This window comes from Strigops habroptila, chromosome 4 (assembly GCF_004027225.2).
Source record: "Strigops habroptila isolate Jane chromosome 4, bStrHab1.2.pri, whole genome shotgun sequence".
Lineage (NCBI taxonomy): Eukaryota > Metazoa > Chordata > Aves > Psittaciformes > Psittacidae > Strigops > Strigops habroptila.
In genome coordinates, this window is record NC_046358.1 from 22,159,854 (window position 1) to 22,186,506 (window position 26,653).

The 26,653-nt window shown below is 42.2% G+C and overlaps 1 protein-coding gene across 2 annotated transcripts; it reads right to left on the reverse strand.

Annotated features, from left to right (window-relative positions):
• Positions 1 to 1,880: 1,880 nt before the first annotated feature.
• Positions 1,881 to 26,505, reverse strand: TRMT61A (tRNA methyltransferase 61A). Of its 2 annotated transcripts, XM_030481541.1 has the most exons (5): positions 26,370 to 26,505; positions 23,241 to 23,605; positions 13,077 to 13,343; positions 3,283 to 3,495; positions 1,881 to 2,045 (listed from the first exon to the last, which is right to left on the reverse strand). In XM_030481541.1, exons 2-5 carry the CDS (start codon positions 23,569 to 23,571, stop codon positions 2,026 to 2,028), a joined length of 831 nt encoding a protein of 276 aa, XP_030337401.1. In that variant the 5' UTR covers positions 23,572 to 23,605; positions 26,370 to 26,505; the 3' UTR covers positions 1,881 to 2,025. The 2 variants fall into 2 exon arrangements, with proteins under 2 accessions (XP_030337401.1, XP_030337400.1); XM_030481540.1 differs by having other exon boundaries at positions 1,881 to 3,495.
• Between the last annotated feature and the right edge of the window lie 148 nt (positions 26,506 to 26,653).

Below are 26,653 nucleotides of genomic sequence, written 5' to 3' on the forward strand. Positions count from 1 at the left end.
AGCAGCAGACCTCTCAAGTGTTACACAAGCCTCGTCTTAGTCATCACCGTGGGCCTTGTAGGTTGCAGGTGTCTGAGACTGCTCTCCACACTAGCTTGGAAGGCATGGAGCACAACAGGACAAGGTGAACCTGGCCATTGGGCAGAGCTGTGTTGCTTGTCCACAGCAACCAAGCGATCCACAGCAACCAAGCGATCCACATGCATGGCAGCAATCAAAATGTGCAGCCTGCTAAGGTGCGCCTGAATTATGCCAGGGCAGGAAAAAGAGATGTTTCGTTCCAGACTGAAGACTAAAACGTACTGAAAAGAGAAATGAGTCTCTGGAAGCGTGGCCAGGGCAGACCCCCCCCAGTGTAGATCTATGCTCTAGATTCCCCAGAGCAGGAAAGACCCGCATTTCTGATTTACCACCGTTGGCAGGGAATGCAGTCAGAATGTAAACCATGGGTGATCATAAGCGAAATGAAACAGCGAGGGGTTCTGGCAGCACAGCACCATCCATGCTGGACAGTGTGGGATCCTCCCCGTGACCCTGACAACAAAGCAACAGCAGGAAGTGGTGGGGTGCTGCTGGCCATGGCTGTGACTGGCAACAAAAACACAGAAGCCTTTTTAATATTGCAGAGACAGAAATGAAATCCTTCTCCTCTTACGCAATGCTTGCCCTTCCTCAGCAGGGATCAAATCAATATGGGACCATGGAAAGTCAATGGTTTATTTCAAGGGGTTTTGAATTAGGCTTTGTAGGCAAAAAGGCATCAGCCTTCTTTCAAAGTCCTTGAAGATACACCAGTATTTTCATGCCATGTCTATTTGTAGGACAGAAATGTGACTTTGTTCCTCTTAAATCTTGTTTAAATGTTTCACTATTTTAAAATAAGGTCTGCCAGGAAAAAAGAATCAAGTCTAGGGCTGGAATTATCCCTGGTGAAGCCTGGGGATCCCGTTTGTTAGTGAATGAGAATCACCTTGAAGGAACTTAAGAACAACCTTGTAGCTTTTATGCCGTATTTCCCTATTCTTTCTTCTGGTTTATGTTAGTACCTTAGCCCTACTTCTACGGTGGTGGTTTAAGCACACAGAAACCCCACTTGGAGTTGTGTCTTCAACTTAAGAAGGACATGGAGCTGTTGGAGCAAGTCTAGAGGAGGGCCACGAGGATGATAAGGGGGCTGGAGCACCTCCCGTATGAAGACAGGCTGAGGAAGTTGGGGCTCTTCAGCCTGAAGAAGAGAAGGCTGCATGGAGACCTCATAGCAGCCTTCCAGTATCTGAAGGGGGCCTACGAGGATGATGGAGAGGGACTCTTCATCAGGGACTGTAGCAATAGGACAAGTGGTAATGGTTTCAAACTTAAACAGAGCAGATTTAGGTTAGATCTAAGGAAGAAGTTCTGTACTGTGAGGGTGGTGAGGCACTGGAACAGGCTGCCCAAGGAAGTTGTGAATGCCTCATCCCTGGCAGTGTTCAAGGCCAGGTTGGATGGGGCCTTGAGCAATCTGGTCTAGTGGAAGATGTCCCTGCCCATGGCAGGGGGTTGGAACTAGATGATCTTAAGGTCCTTTCCAATCCTATTCCATGATTCTAAACACATACATATGCATACACATGCAAGCATGTCATTATAACGCCGCTCCCAAACCTTATACACAGTGTGAGCAGTTTATTGCCTGCCTTTCTGGAGGACATAAGCCGCAGCAGAAAGAGAACTTTCACGTAATTTCTGGAGAAATGCTACAGTTGTAGGCCAACTTAAATAACTGGTTTAGTTCAACAGAATTGCTTTCTGCCTTTAATCTGCTCAACAGTTTATCTTTGCTGTCGTGATCGCTTGAGCTTTCTTTAAACCATTATGGATTAGCATTCTGCTATAACACGTTAAAAGCTTAGCTTTGTTTATTTTTGTCCAGAATGGGGGAGGGATATCAGGTTCAAATGTTCAGGCAGCAGTTTGTGAATGGTTATTTTTCTTACACAGCAATCAATATATTCAGGTACTGAATGCAAGGCACAGCCAAACACTTCAAGAGACAGTAGTAGTGACTGGAATAAAAATATGTGTGAATTTACTATTTAAAAAAGAAGGAACACCATATATTTGCATAATTATTTTAATCTATAAATACAAAATTTAATCCAGAATTCAAATAGTTCATCACACCCACCAGCTTTATATGAAGACCAAAGAATAAATGGTCTGAAAACTTAATTAATAAAGCTGGTTGAGGATTCTACTAAGTTTGCATTATTGATGCAATTTTGAGACAGAAATCCTGCCAAAAGCAATCTTTCTGACATTCAACTGCAGGAAAACAATACACCATAATGCACATAAACCATCAAACAAACAGAACCACAGCCATACCACTCACACAGAGGTGTTCAGAGAATATTAACCAGCTGTTCAGTGAATTTTCACAGTGGATTCACCAACTATGAAAGTGGCTGATCTACTGGAAGATCCAGGTCCAAATTTCTACTATAAACTGATGAGCACAACATACCAGTTTGAACCAAATACAACAATTAGCACACTTCTTTGACCTCTGTGAAATTGAAATGATTTGCAGATGCCAGCCTGGAATGGAGTAAGAGGTTATGTTCCTGAGCGGTGCCAATAATCCTCGGCGCAGCTGAACACTATTTCAAGGAAACACTAATTCTGTGATCAGTCATGCTGGCAACTTCCGTATCTAACGTGAAGCAAGTAGGCACTTTTGCGTTCCTAAGAGCAACACAGACACTAGAGAAGTTAAAAAAAGGTGTCTAGTGGTGCTAGGAAAAAATAAAAACATAAACCTGGGAAAGTAATTCAGAAAAGAGGAGGGAAAAAATCCAACTTAATTGTAATTTGTGCGCTGTTTGTTTTGCTCTCTTATCAGGAGGGATCTTTATTCTGCACATTCCAGTGAAAGGCCGTTCACTATTAATTAATCTTCTTTCTGACGGCAAGTGGAGCACCATTCCAGAGTTTCAACATTCCCTTGATGCTGCTCTGCTTAATGCTTGTGTGCTATTTAAACAAAGCATATTCCAACCAAATCTGACTATATATGGAATTCCCTGACAAGTAAAAATTTGGATGCCCGACAAAAAAGAACCATGAAAACAGAATACACACACAAACACACAAACCACTCCAAACTGCACAAGCTCAACATGTACTAGAACAGGCTCTTGGTGGCAAAGGTCAGGTACCCAGTGTGACCGACCATCTCCCTGAGTGGCACACCACTTTTGAACTGCACAGCTCCTTGCTGGAGATTAGCACATGGGCTACCTTGGTTTGATGGGTTGCTGCTGTCAAAGCCAGTGCTAGAATTATCCTCAGCTGCTTTTCCAAGGTCAGGGATTTGCAAGCTAATTGTCCTCACATTGTACACTCGGAGCAGAATTTCCAAGGTGTTAAGCTCTGTAAAACCATATTCTTCCATCGCTAGGCAGGTTCTTTGGACTTGTTCGATGCAGGGGGAGAAAGAACAGATGCGGCCACCTGCAAAATGAGACAGGCAGTGGGGAAGAGGGCAAAAACCAAACCACAGCACTTTTAATCATTTTTCAAATTCGCCCAGGTGCCCATGGAATTACTGTCCTACAGACAAAGTGAAAACATTCTTCAAGAAAATCTCCGTGAGGCAACTATTCAGGTTTAAGTGTCAGCATGAAATCAAACACAGATGACTCTACAAGATGCTTCAGACCCTTCAAAAACTGCAACAGCGAATTCATTCATCTTCCAAATCCTGCATTGCCCACCGCATTTGTTCATGATAAAACCGTTAAAGTTGATCCCTTTAGAGCAGAGACTCTTTTGGAATCACCCTCCACTATTCTGGACTGAGGGACCGAACTGAAGCTGGCACCTACACAAAGCCAGAAGTCATTCTCCACGCACTGTACTGAGTTGCCTTCATTAGAATATCAGCGCGCGTGCACACACAGCCTGACAAAAGCGGCTGTGTTTATTTGAGAACGATGGTATGCATGTACAGAATAAAGTAATCTCTCCAGGCCATAGACGGAGTGCTGTTAAGGCTTTACCCTTTTAGTCAAACTGACTAGCATGTCTCCTGAGCATTACAATTTACTGGATATCACATCAGGAAGGTTTACAGCAAATGCCTCAAAACTCTAGGATAGGACTTTCAAGTGATAATCTGACACTTGTCTCCTTATCTGAGCACAGTTCAGATTTTTGATTCTAAATACAGAGTATTAGTAGGCCCCCTACAACTTTCTGAGTGCTACAATGTCACCTTAACAGCTGAGAATAGAATGATTCAGATTTACTCTGAAAAGCCACAGCCAAATCAGATCAAAGAATTATAAGGACACTGTCTGCCACAAAGCCAGGGCATGTGCTTTCACCCAGGACACAGTGTCCCACAAGGCCCTTCCTGAAAAGCTTTTGTGCTGGGGGAAGGAACACTGGGCAATGCAGCTCCAGCTATTGTTTTACTTACTACAATTAGATGAAAATGCTTGCTGACCTGATTTGCATTCCTTCCCAGCCCTCTCCCAGGCTCATGCACTCAAGCCTTCCAGCACCAGTTGTCGAAGTAGTTAAAGAACCCATACAAGTGAGAGCAAAGCATTCTGCTATAAATAGAGGCTATGCTGGGACTACATGAAGCCTGCTTTATCTCAAACTCCCCTTTTTTTCCTTTTTCGTTTCTAAAGTCACATCTCTAAAAAAAGAAAGCATCAGGTCTGAAAGCGTCAGTGTAGCACTCCAGTTACTGTGCAGCAATGATGTGCTGGGTACTGACTGCAAAGAACACTCTCCATGACCATTAATCCACCATACATTAAGTAGGATTTAATTTCAGACCTGAAATAAAGTCTCCACAGCCAGGGATTCTTATCATGCATCTTCAGAACAAAGTACCCTGGACAAGTAATTCCCTGGAGTGACAATTAAAACTCAAATCTAATAATCACCTGCAAAATTAATGCTGTTATGTGTCATTATTAACCAACTCTGTTGATGCTGATTTAATTGCACACCCAGTCCGCTAGTTCCCATGAAATTAGATTTCTATGTTCATCAGGATTTCCAGGGCTACCAAAATGATGCTGAAGTGGACAGCTAATATTTTCTGGCCAAAGCAGTAGACACTCCTACCATGTCTGTAGCTGTAAAAGAGAAAAGCTCAGGAAGAAATTTCTGTTATATAATTAGAAAGCTACTATGAGGCACATATGTTATAAAGAAAGATGTTATATGCTTATTGTGTAGGGAATTGAACAAATGTCTAACTTAGCTAAATGTCAGTTCACAATAACTCTTTGTCTGCAAAGCAAGAATTTGCAGAGACCAGAGACTTACTACGATTTCATTCAGGCTTTTTGATTTTGGTGGTTTATATATTGCAATAAAAAAGGGAAATATAATCACATTTACATTAAGTCTGTTCTTATTTGTTCTGACTACAAGGATTTCAAGATATGTTTAGGCTTTCGAATTCACATGCTCTGGATTTACAGTCAAAACCTAAGAAGCCTGCACACAGCTGTTGCCATACAAGCTGCAGAGCCACCTACGGATCTTGTCAAGCCTTCAGTTAAAGGCAGAGCACCCTTCATTTTGCCTCGGGATGGTCAGCTGAGCACAGCGTGTCAACACCAAACTTGGTGATGATTTATCAGAGTGTCTCCTTGCAAAGCAGACTGCTTGGGGAAGCAGGGTACAGAAAACAGGCTTTCAAACTGCCTGGTAGAAAAGAAAGCTCTTGCGTGCAATAGCTAATATCCACAGGGGAAGCACAAAAAATAATGTTACTTTACTTACTGCGCTGCTGGAAGCTTCTCAGGTATGAAGAGTGAGAAACCAGCGTAACAGCTGGTGTTCCATATAACCGAGAGCATCCAGTGGGTTTAAGTAGTTCTGCCAATTTCAGCTTTTCCCTTTCATACCTATTGTTCTCGTTGTTATTATTATACATCCCTCCCAAATAAATATACCTACAAACAGCTTTATGGATCCTAACAAGTGGGCGAGGAGTCTTCTCTGCTTTTTCCTGTACACACCATCAGGCAGCCTGGATTTGACTCGAAGGCTGGACTTGTTTGATTTAGCAGATATTAAGAGAATATTGGAAAGCTACAATTAGCAGAAGGTTGGAAGGCAAAAATGAAATTACAGTTCCAGACTGCAGGAGGCTGTCTAAAATAGAAAGATTTGGGAAGCTTCAATTGCCATGATGTGTTTAGACCAGCAAAAAAACCTGGATTGTGAGCAGTAGAAAACCAGCACTCAGAAGGACGTGCTCATCTCTCTGAGGAGCAGAGATGCTGCCATCTCTAACAGACCAGATGCTTCTGAATTCTCTGCACTGTGGGCTGCCCTCTGTACCCCTGCCGGATTACCAGCTAGGCAAGACCCTTTCTGGCGCAATCACCAAGCAGATAGAAATCTAGATTTCAGCATTCACAATTCTCAGATTTTCTAAGAGCCCTCTTGTCCTTTAGACATCAAGAGGCATTTAGGGCTTAAAGGACTTGAATATGCATTGCTTTGTCTTGCCATGCCAAGGATTCCTTAGTGAATGAAGAAAAGACATGTACTCCCTCCCTCTCCACTTGCTGGGGCACACTGCTCTGTCTGTGGATCACAAAGGGGTGGAGGAGACAAGAGAGCAGCGAAAACAACTGAACGGAAACTTCTTAGTACAAACTGAGTTTGTGTTCTTTCAGAGCTCTCCTTTTAGGAAAGCTACCGTTCCTGAATTTGGTTAATGAGATCTGTGTGTCATCATAAAGTGATACAGTAATTATCTGAGATTAATCCTGTTCACATTGGAAAGCTGTGTGAGCTTTTTGATCTGAAGAGCTGTCTAAAAATGTGTTTATTCATGTATAATGCACCTGACAAGTGTTACAGTTGAGGAGAAAAGAATAATGAGACTGTATGAAAGACTTAAATTTCTTTCTACCTCCAATTTTACAGGGAGTGAGTTAGTTTGAAACATTTAACGGAGAGGTTAAACCTCCCAAACCTGTAGGCTGGAACGAGCCCACACAGTCCTGGCAGTCATTATAACCAGCAACAGGGTCGAGAGGATATGAAAATTGAAGTACAATTCAGACTGGAATTATTAGAAGAGAGAGAGTAAGGGAAGGGAGAAATAAAAGAGAAGATTTGCATCCACAAAGCTCTGTACATTTTAACAGACAGTATCTGATTAGTAATCAAGGGACACATCCTCGCATCTTTACAAGAGGTCAGTGCCTCTACAGTTGCTCCTCCTTCAAGAGGAGTTCCTGGTATGTTCCTGTGCAACTCCAGCAAACAATTTTGTTTCTGGTTTGTCTGAGCAAGGACTAACACCTCTACCAGTTCTATTTAGCTGATAACTACATTAGGTTTCAAGCATGGAAAATCTGGCAGTACTACCCAATTGACATGAACTCCAGTGCAGGCTTAGGATACAGAAAATGTGTCCAAGTTATGTGCTCTCACTTTTGTAGATTTTAGTATGCGTCACAAGTGCTTTCACAGTTTTTTTTCATCATCCCAATATTATTCAGAAGATGCAAAAGGAACATATGCAGTGCAGCACCATTAAGTTCCAGGGAAAAGAGCCTGTAATTTTAGAAACAATTCTGTGATGTAAAGAATACAACACAGCATTTTTGTCTCTGGAAAAAGAACACAGCTCTGGGTTTTGGGGCTTCAGTGCATTGTCATAATTGGAAGATTACATTACAAAGATCTCAAGGAAGAAAAAAAATCACACAGGCATTATCATTATGCAGAGGCGAGGCAGGAGAGTCACTGAGCAGCATCACCATGGCATTTACTCTGTGCTAGTAGGACACTAAAAATATTGCCTCTGTAAAAGGGGACAGAACGTCCTTTAAGTGAGTGTGCTCGTGGGCGATTTGATGTAGCTTCCCTGACAAGTGAAATTAGAGGATTCGGCTGTTGGAAGAAATTAAAGGATGTTTCTTGGTTCAGAAAACAAAATTTTCTCCAAATCACTTGCCAGCTCATTAACAGGAGCTTGATGTGATTTTCTGCAAATGTGACCTTAACCTCTACATCTGTAGGTGCATCTTTCAAAAGGGATTTATTCCTGCTCACTATTATGGGCTGGCAAAAACATGTAACAAGGAAATGAAACAAATCAGTTGGCTCCAAACTGGGGAAGAAAACTTAAGGATCCTTTCATCCCAAACTACTTCCTGCAAACTGTGTAAAGGCAAATAGCTTTGGCCAGCATTCCACAGCACGGATTATGATGCAGGAATCCTTCTGCTTGACTCTTAACACATGAATCACTTTTACTTCAGGCCAAGCCCATCATATGCACCTGACCTAGCAATCCCTGACAGACCAGAGCTACGTTAATGCTCTCCAATGAGATACAACAACTGGGGCTGGCTCAGCAAACGGACGGTGCTTGGGAACCAAATGAAGCTGCGTAGTGGGTTAGCAGCTGGTCCTATTTCCTAGTGGGGCAGCTCTGCACTACAGCAGATGGCCCCTCAATGTTGAGAGGATATGAATCATAGAATATCAGGTTGGAAGGGACCTCAAGGATCATCTGGTCCAACTCTTGGCAAAGCATGACCTAGACTAGATGTCCCAGCACCCTGTCCCAGTGAATCTCAAAAGTGTCCAACACTGGGGAGTCCACCACTTCCCTGAGAAGATTATTCCAATGGCTGATTGTTCTCATGGAGAAAAATTTTCCTCTAGTGTCCAACTGGAATCTCCCTGGGGAGTAACTTGTACCCACTGGCCCTCATCTTTTCCATGTGAGTCCCTGTAAAAAGGAAGTCTCTACCTTCTTTATATAGCCACCCTTTAAATACTGAAACATAAGGTCTCCGCTAAGCTTTCTTTTCGCAAGGCTGAGAAACCCATTTCCCCCAGCCTTTCCTCATGCACCAGGCTTCCCAGTCCTTTGATCATCTTCGTGGCCCTTCTTTGAGTAACATGTGCTTCAATTTAAAGTTAGTTTGTGGATCTTCAACCTCAACCTTGAGTTAATTCTCCTTCAAATCAAACCAGGTACCACACTAGCAAAGGCTGGTGCTGACATTTTAGCAAACACTTATTGCTTCATCCATTTATTCCAAAACAATCTCCTGGGGACATGAGAAGTGCTGATACCAACTTCAGTACCACCTGCATGGGTGGAGGACAACAGCATGCTAGACTGTCAGACTCCACTTCCTGCCCTAACACATTCCCTGGTTGTTCTTGAGGTAGCCCGAGCCCAAACAACATCAGCCTTGATGTCACTGCCCTCTTCTCAGTGTGATTCAGCTTGTGGTACTCCCTACCCAGTTACCACAGAAGTGAGACTTGCGGCCAGGGATTTCAGCTGCTGCTCAAAGCCACACTGGGGTGGTTTAAAAATGGGACCACAAATAACCTCTGGGGCTCACGAAAAAAAGCCAGTGAGACTTTCTGCACGGACTTGGTATTCCCTGAAAGCTCAGGGAGGCAAACCCAAATGAAAATTGAAACTAGCTAAACCAGGCAATGCCTTACCTGCACTACAGGCTACTGGGAGGATGAGATATTATATATTCTCTTATACAGCATCTGTAATAACCAAACCTGGCAGGTGAGAACAACCACCAATGGCTGTGCTAAGGGGAAAAAAAATACAAACAAGACCTATTTTAAGTTCATTGTTTACAAATGAAATAAACATAAGACTTTGGAAATGAAAGCCTACTACTACTACAAAGAGCAAAGTACTGCTGAAGGGCTTCTGTGATGGCAGGACATGCAGAGGCCCAAACAGGGAGATGTTCAGAGGGGACTTTCCCTGCAGAGTTTTGGGGGGAGACCTGACGGCACCATGTTACCTGATTCAGGTGGTATCTCAGGGATCACAATTTAACAAACTCAAAATTTAGGGGCTTTAGGACACTCAAGAAGAAGTGGCGAGTCTGAATTTAAGAGTAAAATCTTTAAGAGAAAGAAAGGAAATAAAAGAGGGTGCTTTTAATAATTTTATGACTCAGACTGTTAATTTAAACACCACCAAGGACTGATTTATAATGCAAGAGGCCCATCCAACCTAATAGATGGCTGTATTTTTCCATCTTCCTACCTGAAAAATTAAAATCCATATGAAAATTATCCTACAAGTGGGCTTCGGCTTCAGCTTCCACAGCCTTGGAAGAAATAGACAATATTTATGAGAGTGGAGTAGGTGGGTGCAGAATTATATTCAAAGCACTACAGTATTGAGCTGCGAGATGACTGTGACTCAAAAGTTTCAGGGCATTTAAGAACTGTAGAATACTGAAGATATTTTTACCTCATTTTCTTCCTTTTTCTTCCTTTTTTCATTTTCTTCCTTTTAAAAATTTAGCCTGAAAGGGTTAATGGCAACTTTGCAAAAACCGCCAAGGTCACATATTGGGAACATCAATTCTGACTACAGAAAAACATTAATCAGCAGATGCTGCAAAAGAAAAACAGTGCAGGTCTGGAGATGAAAGCAAGTTCTGCAGTGCAGCAGTGCTTGAGAGATATTACAAGCAGCATGTCTGCTGAAAGTGTGACTGGTGAAATCAGCACAGAAGGATGCAGCTGAGATGCAAGCCTGAATGTCGGCAGAGCACACCACCAGAGAACAAGAACCTTCTAGTTACAAACCTACTGTGCCATTTTATTCTTTTAGCTTTTCAGAGGCTGGCAGTGCTTTAAATGGGAGGCCAAGCTACTGTAAGTGGTGTATTTACAGCATACTGCAAGGCATAGCCTCAGTGATAAATGATAAAGAGGATCATTAACACCCAGCCTACTAGGAGCTGCAACTATTCAGGACCTTGAGTTAAGAAGGAGAGAAAACAGTGATTTGGTAAGATTTTTGTTAAGAACTCTCTCTTATATACAGTCTCAGCTGAACACTCTATAATGAATATTGTGGTTTTAAAGAGGAGGCTAGCTGATGCTATAGACTGAATTTGCTTAGCTCTGATTTCATTCAAAGTACCCAAAGACTTTAGGGAATAAATTACCACTATATCTGCAGTACAGCTGCAATCTCTATACAGGGCAAACCACAATAAAACCCACAGTGTGAATGGTTCAAATGTGACCTGTCCAGATGTGAGAGAGAGAGGGCGGGGGTGGAACGACGCATTTTCTCCAGTGAGGCTTTATCACTGTGCTAACCCTTGGAACAACAGCAGTATGTGCACAGACTGCTCTTACTGCAGAAGAGCTTTAACTATTTGAAAACAAAACAAAGGAACCCTATAAAGCTATCTGCTTGCAGTAGGGAAAGGGAAGCCATTACAGATAGCCTTCTGTCATATTTTAGATTTTGCAGCAGTAAAAGAAAGTCCACAACAAAAATACCCACGATTGGAAAAAACCAGAAACGTAAGTCTGTACCTACTACGACAGCAATCAATTATATTTGATATGGAAAAGCTATTGTTTATATGCAAAATAGGAAGAAAAAATATGCCCCTGGCTCTTGTTCAGGTGCTATGAAACCCAAAACATGAGCCTTAGGTAAGTACCAGATCTCAAGACTCTGGTGGCTGTTTGCAGCAAAAACTACAGCAAGACTCACCAACTTCGCCTTTTGACTAGCACATAAACTGCGCGACGCCACTTCACAAACACAAAAATGGGGGATTTTAAAGTATTATATGTATTGCCTAAACAGATGTAACCTTGTGGCACAGAAAAGTGCAGCCAGATGGCATGGCCAGTTTGTGACTATAATAGCTTTTTTAGGATTTCAAATGAGACAAGGATTCAACACTTGGAACTGTTCAAGCAGCTCTGCTTAGTATGCTAACCATGCACCACTTAAAGAATTCAAATTGGACTGCGCAATGCAGCGCCTTCTAAGCTGGGAAGTCAGCTGAGTGTTGTGCTCACTAGATTAGATAATTTGAGCATGGGAAGGGCATCGTACAGTGCAGTGCAAATTACCTTTTTTCCCAGGACACGCTGGAAAGCAGCTACAGATTGAGCTGTAACCGTTGCAGGTACAGAGTGCCAGTCAGTCTCTCTTTATTCAGTATTTTTTTAAAGAAAGTGTGTGGTACAGTGGTATTGGAAAGCTTTCTAGAACATTTGCAGTAGTAGCTGAAGCAGCCCAACAGCAAGGTCAGTCCTGACTCAGCAAGGTAATGTACACTCAGTGACTGTTAAGAACAAGCTTAAATCCTGTGATTTCAAGACCTAGCAATTCATCTAAAGCCAGGCCTGTGATTACATTTTTTAACAAAGAACGGGGCCTTGGCACACAATCAAGTTTTACTAAACTCATGTCCCAGCATGCTCTCCTGATTAGAAGAGTCACTTTTGTAGATGGAAGTCATCTGGCACAAGTTAGTTCAGATCCACACTAGTAAAGTTACACTAGTATAACATTAATTAAGGGAAAAATTATTCCAGGATAAAAGAATGATTTATTCACTGAAGCTTATTTTTCAATAGGGAAAAGAACTAATGAAATCCATCCAATACCTTGACAGTTCTCACTTGCTGTCACAATCCTGGAATAACTGGCATAAACTAGACACCCTTTCGGTTCAATTCCCACTGCAACTAGTGGCAAACTTCTCATTAGCTCCAACAGCAAAGATTTAAGGCAGAAACTGGCAAGCATATTTAAGTATAACCACATTTTCTTTAACAATACTGATGGGGTGCTCTGTTGAATAGGTTCAAACCTACAATGATTGATGTGAAGTGTGTCTGAACACCTTTTATACAAACATCTTTCCACTGAATTGCCAAAGAAATATGCTTTCAGCATTTATTGCTACTGCTGCTTCCCACACCCCTCAGATCTAGCAAAATGCACTTGACAGAGGTTCAAAGGGTTTTTCATAAATTGCCCGTGCTAATTGTAGCAGCTAGCACAGGCCTGTAGGAAAAAAAGTTCTCCTTTCAAATCTTCCACTGTAAATTGAAGACCTCTTTTGAAGGTTTTTCAGCCTTGGAAATGCCTAGAGACTTTGACATTTGAGAACAGTGATTACACAATGGAAGGGAGCAGATCTAGTGTATGGCTCAAAGGCAGAGATGTGTGCATGCACAGTACTTCCTCAGCAGAGAGAGGCAAGTGCAGTTACCTTCAGCTTTTAATGCTGACTTTGCATGTCCTATGGCTTCCCACGGAGACGGAATATCTAGGAACACTGCATCTGCAATGTTTGAGACACCAAACCCATTTTTGCAGACATCTTGGTTGGTGACGGTGACGAGATGTTCCACCCCATGCTCTCGAAACTCCTCTCTGGCCTTCTCGGCCCTCTGTTGGTGGAACTCCACCGTGTACAGGTGCCCCGTGGGGGCCACTGTCCTGATGAGAGCGTGCGAGAGGGATCCGCTGCCCGTACCTGGAAAAGACAAACAACTCATGAAATGCCTTTTGGCAGTGCTAAACATTAGAACAGAGCTCTTCTCCATTAGTACTCCCTGGAACACTTACTCAAAATCCAAATGAACAGAAACCATTGGTTAAACTACTGAAAGAGAAGAGTCTTCCCAAGGAAAGAGGAACTAAATGACCTAGGAAACAGTCTTAAGGGTCCTCAAAACATTAATTAAAAATCTGGCAAATTCTGTCTTATCTCCCTGGGTAGGAAACTAATGCCAAGGGTCAGCTCTAACAAATGCCACAAGAGAACACAAAGTATATGTGACAGGAGAAAGTCAGGGAAATTAACCAGAGAGATTTTTTCAAAGGGCCAGGCTCTTCTAGGGTGAAAAAAAGATGAAGGCAAATTTTAAGTCTTTCAAAACCTTATGCTTCATTACAACAAACAAGAGATGTTGGCAAGAGTCAGCGCTTGAAAATCCTACTGATACCTACGCAAACAAATGGCCCTCAGGATATGGAGTCTGTTTTGCCCAGGGCTCTTGAGAGACACTGGCCATCCTCGACTCCCACTGAAATTATCCAAAACTAAGGTCTCCTTGCAGCCACACAGACCAAATGACCACAGGTGACTTACATACATGCACACCTACACCGTCTTAACTTAGTCTAATGAGAGCCATCACATACCTGAAATTGTATGCAAGTACCACTACCATGTACAACCAGGGACTATTAAGACAGATTCTCTTCCTTGTTTTAGTTTGATAATTTAGGACACTTCCTTTAAATGATCCATTGGCATGTTAAATAGATGAATGACTAACAACGAACATTTTCACTGCAGAAAACACCCATATACCAATTCACATTGCAAATTACTCACTCAAGTGGCATTTAACAGAATAACCCCCCAAACTCAAAACCCCACAGCAGACCCAAATTATCTGTATTTATTGATTTTTATTTCTGTACTTGGAACATATTTTTCCTGTAGAAAGAAAATCTATTTCCAGCTATCTTCAGTGACTGTTCAGGCTAATTTCAGCCTGAAGCAAGTTCTAACATAGATCTTAAAAAGCTTACAAAGGACAGAACCTGAAGTAAAGCAGTGGTGGAGAAAGTTCAGAAACTAGTAGAAAGGAAATTAATTAGGGGACACAGGGGCTGGTACACCTGCTGAATTGGAGTAATACTTCCCGAAACCATACAGGAAGTCAGAGTTTACTGATGGATCCAAGGTTCTTGCCACCTAGTCACGTAAGGGGAGAAACATTGCCGTGGCACCGTATTTAATCTGTCAGCTCTGAAAGGAGAGCTATTCAGACTGTAAACAGAGCTCAGGGCCCATGTTTGCCCCCGGATCAACCGCCTGCACTGTGGAATCAGCACTGCTCCTCTGCTTCCCTCTGAGAGGGCTCTGACCCCAACAGCCAGGCTAGCACCCTCCCCCTGCTTTAATGGGGCGGATTAGGTGAGGAGGGAGGACCTACAGGAAGAGAGAAACTGTGACACACATTTATTTAAAGTGAAAATCCATGAATTTATGACAGTATTAAAATAAAGCAAAGAAAAGGCAAAGACATTTACATGCGCACACATGAAAAACTATCTGGTCATAGCACCTGTAGGCTCTGAACGTCAACATAAGCTGTTCCCTGGTCAGGAGGAGTAAGGGTAGCATGATAGCCATGTGGTTGTAAAGCCTCAATGATACATGTGCATAACAACGAACTAGCATTTGATTGATTTTGTGGTCGTGAGTTTTTTTCCCTTTTAATGACAAGAGCAGGGAACTGTTTTTCACAGGATGCTGAAATGACTAAACTTCTGCCCTTACATTTCATGCCAGAAGGCAGGATTGCACAACTGAGAACTTTTGCAAACTGACAGAATTTAATTATTTTACCTCTCAAGTGAGTTACACTGCACACTTTCTGTATCTTTCTCTGCTAATCTAAAAGAGTGAACAGAAGGCCTGTCAGCACAGCTGGGCTGTAAGCAGAAGAGAGAGGCAGCTTGTGCATGTATCCAGTTTCCTTGTTCATATTCTTCTACATTTTTAATCACTTTCCTTTTAAATCTGCTCTTAAAAACACCACAGAAGATACTGTTTGTCTCCTTCCTAGGAAAACTCATTAAGATCTTTTGGCTTCTTTTCTTTTCTCTCCATGCCAAACCCTGAACTAAAACCAGGATGTTGGAAGTCATCACTTGCACGCGTATTACAGAGCTTTTGTTAAGCAAGGTTCCCAGGAACTGTTTACTGTTGACTGGCTACCACAAACATGAGAATATGTATCACATTTTAACATACCAAATTCTATCACAGTAACATCATTAATGAGAGTATTTCTGAAGATGCTGCCTGCCTTCTCTGTGACAATTCTCAAAAGTGCAGGAAACAAAGAACAAGATGGTTATGAATCACCCACCATTGTAAAATCTCTTCTTGAAGAGATGAAAGGTTCTGAACCCAGTCTTGTGCAATTATGAGGACCCTCAACTCTGATGTGTCTGACAGTTTGGCATGCTTGATGCGACTCATTAAGAATATGAGAGCTTGGCAGTTCAACATGAGCCCATACTCAGCATAACCCCTAAAGCCCAATCAGCACTGTCTATAGAAGGCAGGGCTTCAACCCTGTTTCTCTGATGTTGTAGAAGGGGAAAGTTCTGTTTATATTCACCTTCTCCCCTGCAAATCTGCAACATTCAACATTCGAGTTCTCCCACCACCTTCCCAATTCCCTTTCAATTTCTCTTTGTACTTATTTCAAAATCACTACTGAAAAAAAGTAGTATTCAGCAAAATACTCAGTTCTAGTCAGGTTCAGGTTTCATTGGGAAATGAAGGGTATCCTTAGCATGACACAGAATCAGTCAAGAAAGCAGCAAAATGCAAGGAGTACTACTGAACACATGAACTAGAATGCTACCAAATCTGAAATATCATAGCTGAATTACCTGTACACAAATGAACCAAAAACCTGAATGCTCAAAAATTAACTTTTTCCATCAGAAGAGGCAAGTTAAAAATTGGATAGACTTCAACAGATTTTCATTCTCATACAGGTGTAGTGAAATGCCAATGTTCCCGATTTGACCTAGAAAGTGGAAAGCAAGAAACTTCTAGAAACAAACAGAGTTTGTAATTTTTATACCAGAATGCTTGCTTCTCTGACAGCCTGCACTACGAATAGTCTTAGAAACTGTTTGCTCTCTACCACAGGAAAATGCCCATTTAACTACAGTGTATTAATCATGAATGGACTCTACAAAAGAGAGGCAAAATGACAATAACTCAAACTGCACTGAAGACATTCCTAACACCACAGCTGCTGTTTTAGCACTCACTTAGGTGAGCACTTAGGACACTGCTAATGCCTTTGGGAAACATGATGCTCTTTGACTATTCTGTGATCTTAAAGTCAAAAAGCAGACTTCTGCATTGCAGGCATTTAATAACACACCACAGGGTCCCCAATATGCCATACTCAAAGCTCAAAACCTGAGGAGGAGGCACTGTGTAGGGGATCAGCATGCAGACTAGGAAAGTGGCAGGAATTAAGATCCTGTGCGTTAAAACCACATAAGTCAGGTGACTAATGGCCTGCAGACTGATGCAGTATCCTTCCCTTCTTCGTGGGCTCAAGCATATTCCCTTCTTTTTCTCTGATACACTTAAGCTCAGGAAAGTGTTTCTGCCCTATCCCAAGACAAGGAAAACACTGCACTTTTAGAAGGATTTCAATTTTAACAAGTGGACAACTAGATTGAACACTCTAGCTCAGCAGCTACTGATACTTCCGATTTGTAGACAAGAAAGTATTGATCAGACACACTCCTCAATCACTCCCCTGACCTCGAATAGATCTGTTCTTCTCACTCTCTGCTTATTCAAGCAACAGGTTTCCAGAGAAACCTCCACACACCTCAGATATCTTGAGTCAATGTCCACATTAAGACCTTTTTCACCTTTTCAAAGCTGCAGTGGACATCTGAGCTGTTAAAAAATAACATGTGCTATTTCAGAACAGTATAGATAGACATCAGAACACTGTCCAGAGAAACATGAGTATTACCACGGCATCTAGCATAGTACTTGACTGATAACTGAGCCAGAAAGTACATTTTTACACTGATTTCTGTTTATTATTCTGTCTCATTTTCTTACTGAAAAGGATATTTGTCTAACATCCTGGAATCTGATCCAAGCTATAAACCTAAGTGACCTGATTCTGTGTTCTACTACATTTTCTCATTGCAGGCTATCACTTGGCTTGTCTTCCCCAAAAATTTCTCATAATGGGTGCTTCCTTCCAAAAAAGGAATTAGAAATTGTGATTTGGGACCTATAGATTTTACACCTGTGCATAAGCAAAAGGATTTTGGAATAAAGCAAAAGCAGCTCTTTTGCTTTAAGCAAAAATTAAGAACATTGGTTCTTATTGCTTGGAAATAGGAGAAGTGAAATTTAATACTGGGTCTCTACAATAACTAGTAACATTTTTAACAGAACTAAGTTTCTGCTGCAAGATTTGGCAACCGAAGATATTATGAGTAAATACAAAACAATAATGACAGTGTGGCTGTATTTGTCTCCTAGCTACACCACTTAGACCTAGCAAATAGTAAGACAGGTCATGAGTCAGCCATGAGAACAGAAGGAGCCTCAAAACCAAAGAAAATTAATCTTTAGACAGAGCTACCAACTCCACAGCTAGTATCTGTCAAGAAACACCGAACAGAGGAAGACTGCTCACTGTACACGATAAGTTGGTGTAACTGGAGAATCATTAATGAATTTTAGCAAATATATGAACAGATATTAAGCACCTGATGGAAACTAACCCAAATATCTTACTGTGAAGATAGTCAAGGGCACAAATCGTAGTGGCAGACATGAGACGCGGCAAGAGCAGGGACAGAGAGCGGAAGGGGGAAACAGAGGGAAAGAGTTTTAGGAAGATGAGCTGGCAGCTGACAAAGGAAACAGTTAAATCAAGAAGCCCCCTTTACAGAACATTAGCTCTTTCTCCTACTATCTGTTGTGGACACCATGCTGAAATAGGCATTTTAGGCAGCAGGCTGGAGGTCAGATTGCTGCTGCCCACTGACCACATTGAGGAGTTGGGGGAAGGATAGCAGGGAAGTTTTCAAGGCTGGCACTGCCTACAAAAAGGAATGGGAATGTGAAGACTGAATTTTTCCTTAGAGATTCAAGAGTCTGAGTTCCTTGGAGAGGGATCTTTTGCAGAACAAATATAATATTGTTAAGTTCAGAGCTGCATAAGAAATGCGCTTGGTGGGCAAGTGAAATGATAAGATGAAAGTGAGTCCAGACAGTCTGGAAACAAATGCTTTAGGGCATGACCGGCATTCTTCATCAGCTGCATGCGAGCCGCAAGTCTGAATACACTGGAGGGATGCCTCATGTGGCCACAGTTGTTTTGGTTCAGTTCTCTGGTACATCAAGAGAATACTCTGCTCTCTGACATTTGTACTAATGAGGGCTTTCTTACACTTCAAAAGATGCTATACAAGAATCGGGTTTTCAAATTCTTCCCTCACTCTAACCTGAACAGCTGCTAGGAGGTAGATAAGAGACATCATAAAACATAGACTTAATTAGTAGGAACATGTTCCAAAATCAAACTAATACTTACAAACTCTTGCCTGTACTTTACACTAAAGAGAGAGCTGCAAACAGTTTACATATACTTATACCACAAAAATTGTAAAGACATGAGCAGTATTCGTCAAAAAGTCTATAAGCACTTCAGAAGACTCATAAGTACACAGATGACTTGCTGGGACTTGACAATAAAGTATTAATCATTCATTAAGTATCCATTAATCATTAAGTCCTCATTAATTTTTTATGAGCGTGCTCTTAACAAAATCTATACCCAGGCTGAGTTTGAAAATTTCATAATTGTTTCTGAGAAGCTCTAGTGTAAGGCTGGCTGGCAGCTCCCGTTACTCCTCCACAGAGAAACCATGAGGACCCAGAATACTGTTCTCAGTCTTCAGAAACCCAGTCTGTGGGCTCAGAAACCCACTGCTGTGTGGCAATGAACAGGGTTTAGCAATTTTTAATTTGGGATTTAGCTGAAGGGAAACAAAAAAATCCAATTAACATTTTTTGCTCATGTGAGTCTGATTTTGCTGAATGCTGAAGGATCACTGGGATGGTGGTTAGAATACTTCTGACTCAATTACATTTTGCCTAAATACTATGCTCTATCGAAGCCAAAATATTTCTGAGATTTATCAGATTAAATGAGGTTTCACAGTGCTGTACTGCATTTCCGGAGCAATTCTGAGGGTTAGCGAAGACACTTGCTTAGGTCTCACCAGGGAAAGAAGACAGTAAAAAAGCCTTGCTACATGGGGACCAGAAGGAGAAATCCAAAAAAAAAAAAAGGGTTCCGCACACTTATATTTGGAAAAAATATCTGAAAGGTTTCATTCTGGTTCAAATGTAGAATAAAAAGATTAGTTTTGGAGAGTGTGACACAAAAGAAAAGATTCATCTTATTCCTTTATCTAGACAGTGGATGCACGTGCAAAGAACGCAAAGAGGTTCAGAGTTACCTGAAGAGAATTAACGTTTCATGCTATGAGGCCACCCACGGCAGGTATTTTAGGAGCTATCTCAAGTATTCTTTAATTCCAGAAAGACCAGGTTGTTAAAGACTGCGTCAGAGTGGGAAATTCCACAGTCCAGGGACCAATGATTTCAAGAGATCTTAGCTCCAGCAATCATGCTAACAGTCTTTAAATCTCTACATACCTTTATAAATTAGAAATTGGCAGAAGGCAGAAAAAGGATCATATTCCTACACCTCTGTCATGAAACATCAGGCAGATGCCGAGTTCCCTTATAGCCTCAATAGAGTACGCTTGCATCATTTTTAATTATGCATGCACTGCTGACAAGCTTGCTCTTCATGTATTAAAGATGATTAAAAATAGTAAAACCTGTATTAATATATTTGTATCTTTTATGACAAATCATGAGTAATCAATTTAAAATGCATAATTCAAGTGATATCAAATTGAGCCTTCTGGTTATTCTACGGAATTTTTATAAACACACACCAAAGATCATTTATACTTGTATACAACATGACTCAGAGGGTATTTCATCTTACTTTTTCAGTCCTTTCTTCATATAGTTGTGGAGTTGTGGAGAATCCACCATTCTGCCTGCTTACACTGGGCAAAAACCATGGTCTGATTGGTAAGACAAAAGAGCCTGGCCTCTTTACAGTGCTTGCTTTTCTGGTCTGCACAGCAACTATGTACAGAAGTTCAATTTCAAATGATAAAAAAGACAGACCTCCATGCTAATTAATGCTCAAAATACATCTAAATGGAGCACCAGCAGGAAGCAGACTCAAATGTCATTTTTAGACCAGATTTCCTGTCTTGTTTCTATTAATCGCCATTGGGCTTGTTCTGTGTAGGCCACAGAAGGTTAATCTAGAACTAATGATTTTGAATCAGTGAAAACTGTCTAATTTAGCATGGCACCAAAGTAGGTTACATCACCACACTGGAAGCTCCAGTTGTCAGGATCCATAAAATTTTTCATCTGAATCACCTCTTTTGGTCATTGCAAGCAAATTTGCAGTTAAGATCTCTTGCATTAAGGTTAACAGGTGAATTTCATGCAATACTCTTTCTTTCTGAACAGTGAAACTTTCAAGCAATACAAGCACAACTATGGCAATAAAACTGTTCACTTCTCCTGGAAAGCAGAAGTTACAATACTTTGACTACACAGGTGTTAAAATAAACCTGGGGATAGGTTCCTATTAGCCAAAAGGATTGCTTATGGCTATGAAATTTGACTCACAACACCTTTGGGAATCTGGATAGGTTACCTCATCAAGTGTTTCCATTTCTTAGCTATTTAGATAAAAGAACTTTTAAACATTTTACCCCCTCTAGGTACCTTTGATGTTACTGAAAACACTTTATGTGCAGCTCTGTACTTCAACACCCACCTATTCCAAGTGCGGCAGGACACAGAGCAATTCAAATCTCCCCCACCTTGAATAATTTACTGTATATTAATCCCATCTTGTCTAAACACAGCAGGGAGGGGAAGAGGTGAAGAAATGCCCAACGAACAATAGGGCTACTTCCCAAGACAAACCTAAAAATGCCTGATCATCCTACAAACCAAATTGTAAACTCATAGGACCCAACCATTTTAGCAGTACCAGAGGCTTCTGCCTGTGGCTTTGCCTGCTTCAAGTGCTGCTATGCAGCAACCAGCTCCATATACCACCTGTTCCTTAATGGGTGCAACTGGATTCAGAGATAAAGTGGCATTTCAGTCATGTTGGAAAGTGGTCATTATGCCTCAAAAGCTGCCCAAAATTATGCTTGGGTGGGAACAGAAAATGTTAAATGTGAGAAAATATAGTGCAGCACAATCCTGTCATGCTGATCCTTTGCCATGTCTATGCTTGAGAAGGAAGTGTGTGGAACTGCTTCACAGAAAGACTCAGAGGAAACAGCCAGAAAAAACAAGGACAAAATACCTCAGTTCATATTTTTCCAAACTACAGAGATGGACTCAAATACTCAAAAGGTGTTATGATTAACTGTATTTAAGCAGGAAAATCATAGAATCATAGCATAGTTAGGGTTGGAAAGGACCTTAAGATCATCTAGTTCCAACCCCCCTGCCATGGGCAGGAACACCTCGCACTAAACCATGTCACTCAAGACTCCATCCAGCCTGGCCTTGAACGCTGCCAGGGATGGAGCATTCACAACTCCCTTGGGCAACCCATTCCAGTGCCTCACCACCCTCACTGTGAAGAACTTCTTCTTATAGCTAATCTAAACTTCCCCTGTTTAAGTTTGAAGCCATTACCCCTTCTTCTGTCACTACAGTCCCTACTGAAGAGTCCCTCCCCAGCATCCTTATAGGCCCCCTTCAGATACTGAAAGGCTGCTATGAGGTCTCCACGCAGCCTTCTCTTCTCCAGGCTGAACGGCCCCAACTTTCTCAGCCTGTCTTCATACGGGAGGTGCTCCAGCCCCCTCATCATCCTCGTGGCCCTCCTCTGGACTCGCTCCAACAGCTCCATGTCCCTTTTATGTTAAGGACACCAGAACTGTACACAGTACTCCAAAAGTGAGGTCTCACAAGAGCGGAGTAGAGGGGCAGGATCACCTCCTTTGACCTGCAAATACCTATTAATATAAAATTTCACTCCTTAGTTGCAAATTAAGCAAAATCAGAGAAGTTGTAATAAATCAGACCAAGTTTAGAAACAAAACACTGCCATGTGATAAACACATCATCCATTGTATTATACAGCTACAGTGATTCTGTATGCAGTTGCAGTGCTACAATTGGATCACACTTCGGAACAGAAAGCTAAAATAGATGTACTTACATGGTATCACACTATATAAATATTCCATTTTATTTTCCTTATTAGTTCAACACCCTATCGTCAGACTCTCTTTCACTGGGTTATTTCAACTATGTTCTCTGAAAGTGCAAACTCAAAGCCTGAATTTTGATTCAAATCATGTCTTCAAAAATATTTTTTAACTACTAAACAACTACAGTTTTAGAAAAGGGGAAGAAAAATGTTTACATATTTATTCTAAGAAGATGAATTAATCAAGCATGTACCCAAAGGCATACCCATACACGAGGCCAGCATACTGAGGTAACATCACTTGTTGAAGAAACAGCAGCACATGAGGAAACACGTGCGCTTGAAATAGAATACTCAGTGTGTAGGCTGGGAAAATTGTATCATAATGGGAAAAGGAAGAGACTTTATGCAAAATGTAAAGATAAGCCTTTCTTTTTTTTTTCATGAAAGTGTTGGTGTTACTTCTTAATAAAGGATTTCAACACATTAATTATTACCTGATTCGCATACTATGGAGCCTGGCTTCAGTTCTAACATCATGGTGATTATAGAGATGTCAGTGGAATACAGAATCTGTGTCCTGTGTGGAAGATTCATGGTCCACAGTTCTGGAGTTGGATGAAGAATAAACACCCATCCTCCTTTACTGCAGGTCACTTTGGAGCCATACTTCTTGCCTATGAGGTCCGTGGAATGCCTGATGACCCCATACTTAGTCTGAGTTACATTGCCGTGCTGGACTTTCACAGGAAACATGGATTCATGGCCCAAGAACACAATAGCTGTGTCACCATTCTTTATTGTATCTCCATATTCAACAAAACTCATTGTGACAGTCTTGTAGCTTGCTGATGCTTGTCACCTAGAAAAGAAAAAATATGCCGAAAGAGTTTTGCAGCATCATGATGGAGACACAAACTGAAGTAATTTCATTTTCCCAAATACCGAACGAAGCCACACTGTTCAAATATGATGTCACCAAGAGAACTTCACAAAGTTCAGGAACCTCCCCCTGCCGCACTCTTGATCTAATTAAAATCAATTGAAAGATCCCACAGATTTGAATATAACCAGTATTTTTCCCATCTTACGGTACATTTTAAAGAAAATTTAGGAAATACATTATAATTTACTCAGCCTGCTCCACAATACTGAGAAACTTGCAAGTTACTATAATGTCAGCACTGTTCAATTCAAGAGTTCACAAGCTCTCAAGAGTTTAAGTGGAATAACTCTTAGAGTTATAACTCTTAAAGAGTTATACCACAAGCTCTTAAGTGGTAAATTTTATTTCCATCTGCTGGCTTTACCATGGTGATTTACAACATAAGACAATTGTTATTTTCCTGGGTATAAATCACTAGTTGTAAGTACCACTAACAAAAGTTTATTTGAAAGTTTTCCAAATGAAGATTTAGAGATAGGATAAAGGTAGTATATGCATTAATTTATGCATAAATTTAACAAACTACAAGGATAAAAGAATATTGTGGCCTTTAATTTGCCATCGGGGCATAAAGTAATTGTCTGGGAAGTGATCTGTGCTGCAACTAAATGTAGACAACCATTTGCAAGCTAATGCAAACAGCTGTATTATTTTAGCTCCGTGGTATCAAAGTTGTGCAGAGAATTACAATTAAATTTTGTTTTTGAGAAGACAATCTAAAAATTAGAAGGCACATTACAGTGAAACCTGGCGTTGCCTTTCAGATAAGGCACCTAACTATCTAAACTGCGGGTTGATCAGTTCATGGGAGGAATTGTTTAATGAAGTAATGGTCATCCCGAAGTTTTCTAACGTTAAAGCCTAAGACAGAAGGTTTTGAAGGTCAGATTTCTCAGGTTTCTGGTACTTCTTCCATGACAGAATTAAAAGCAGTATTACTTTTAGCTTCAGAATAATGATTTGATTCCACCACTTTTGTATTGCATGCATGACAGCCTGGTCCTACTTCACTGTTTTAATGAAAAGCTTTTAGTTCTCAAATTCTAGTCTCTTTTTGTTGACCAAAACTTGTTGTAGTTCAGTTTGCCGTTAAGCAGCTAGATTTATAATTTTTCCACTGCAGTCACTGAGACTGATAAACAGATGTGCTTGTGGCCAAAACTTCCAAAGCTTATGACATGCTTATTGCATAATGTATTCAGATGCCAAAGCAGAATAGGCCTGTCTAGACATATGGCGAAATAGTAAGAAGGGCATCCCATGAATTCAGAAATGCATGCATACTGGACTTTGTGAGATAGTACAAACGCTTAACCATGTTTAATAGCTTGCACTTTCTGATTATATTCCTGTCATAAGCTTTCAAAAATTACATTTGTAGCTCTCATTCTATATACCATTAAAGCAATGTAATTTTCAGCTCTTAGTAAGAACAGTACCGTTTGCAAGGACCTCGACTGTAACCCATTTCTTTCATGGTATTTAGACTGTAGTTACACCTATGTGCAAAAGGAACATTGCTACGGCATGTTAGGAGGGACATGGAAAGAGGTATTCTCCCTTTGATTACACAAACTGGCTTCCAGTTTCTTTGCCTTCCTTTGAGTCGCCAGACGTAGCACAGCTAATTGTCACCACACTGTATGCTGAGATCCCAATGTGACAAATCTCTCAGACTCAGATCTCACCTGGCACATTATATTCATACGTGGGGTAAAATATGGGGTGTGTGACGAGTTTTGGTAGCTTGTCTCCCCTATGGCAATAAGCACAGTAACCTACAACACTCGTTTTCATTCCTTTGTAATCATTTTCTGTTCCATACCAACGCAGAGCCTCATGCACTGTTGTTACACTTCCCTCCTTTACCCTCTGGGTAGCACACAGATGTCTTGGTACAGAGTTACTTTTGCCACACGTGCTGTGGAGTGGAAGGGAAGGTGAGGCAGTGCCCTGTGGCAAGGGATTAGAGCTTTTCTATGGGCCATGACTGCAGCGACCTAAACTCAAATGACGCACGCAATCCCCGAGCAGCCTCACGAATTAAACCACTAAAACGATTCTGTGTTCCCTTCAACCAAAACCCAGATACCTCTCCTGACCAGCTTCCACACAGACCTGGCAGGCTGCCTCTTCCCTCTCGGAAAAGCTTGGCTGCCTGACAGAGCAGCATGGGGAACCTCCCGAGGAGGACAAGGAGGAGGCAGGCACGACCCTCTCGCCGCGGGGCAGGGCAGGGCAGGGCCCCGGTAACACGAAGGCCGGTGGCACACTCAGAGCGCTGCCCCCGCGGGCCGTTTCTCTCTGCGGCCCCTCAGCTGAGGGTCGTGAGGGCGGTAACGTGGCTCCCGCGCCCGAGGAGCACAGGAGCCGGTCCCAGCGGACCCGGGAACCTAACGGCTGTCCCGGGGCCGTGTCCGGGTTGACGGATTTAATTCGGTATTTGCTGAGGAAGGGTTAAAAGCACAGACAGGGCAGGGAAGGAAGGGAAGGGGAGAATGCCCACCAGCAGCGTCCGAGCAGGGATTAGCCTGCAAGGAAGCAGCATTCAGCCACGACGGGCCCAGGCGGCGGCGCCGTGGGCAGGAGCAGCGCCCTCGCCCCAGGGCCGCCGCCGCTCCTCGGGGCCTTGCGTCCCCCCCAGCAGCCATCAGCTCTCCCCGTCCCCCAGAGCCGTTACCTTCCGGGGCTGAGCCCCGCCAGCAGGCCCGGCGCGGCTCTCCTCACACGCGGTGCCCGCCCAGCGCTTCGTTCCGCCCCGGTCGCAGGCTGCTGACGCTCCCGTCGTATCCGCCCCACCAGCCCTGCTTGCAGCCGGGCCGTCGCGGCCGCCCGTCCCCGGCGCGGTCAGCCCGGCTCCCGCAGCCCGGTCAACCCGCCCGGCCACCAGGCTTCCGCCCCGCTGGCCGCCGCTGCCCGACTTTGCCTCCCTCTCCGTGCTCCTTGCTGGGTCCCTCACTAAGG

What these genes read in the sequence shown, in the direction of transcription:
- TRMT61A (XM_030481540.1), bottom strand. Translation starts at nt 23,571, where the DNA reads ATGAGTTTTGTTGAATATGGAGATACAATAAAGAATGGTGACACAGCT. An exon ending in CTCCATAGTATGCGAATCAG is followed by an intron (nt 13,344 to 23,240) that starts GTAATAATTAAT and finishes TGTCTTTTCCAG; the next exon opens with GTACGGGCAGCGGATCCCTC. An exon ending in GTCAGCATTAAAAGCTGAAG is followed by an intron (nt 3,496 to 13,076) that starts GTAACTGCACTT and finishes CTCATTTTGCAG; the next exon opens with GTGGCCGCATCTGTTCTTTC.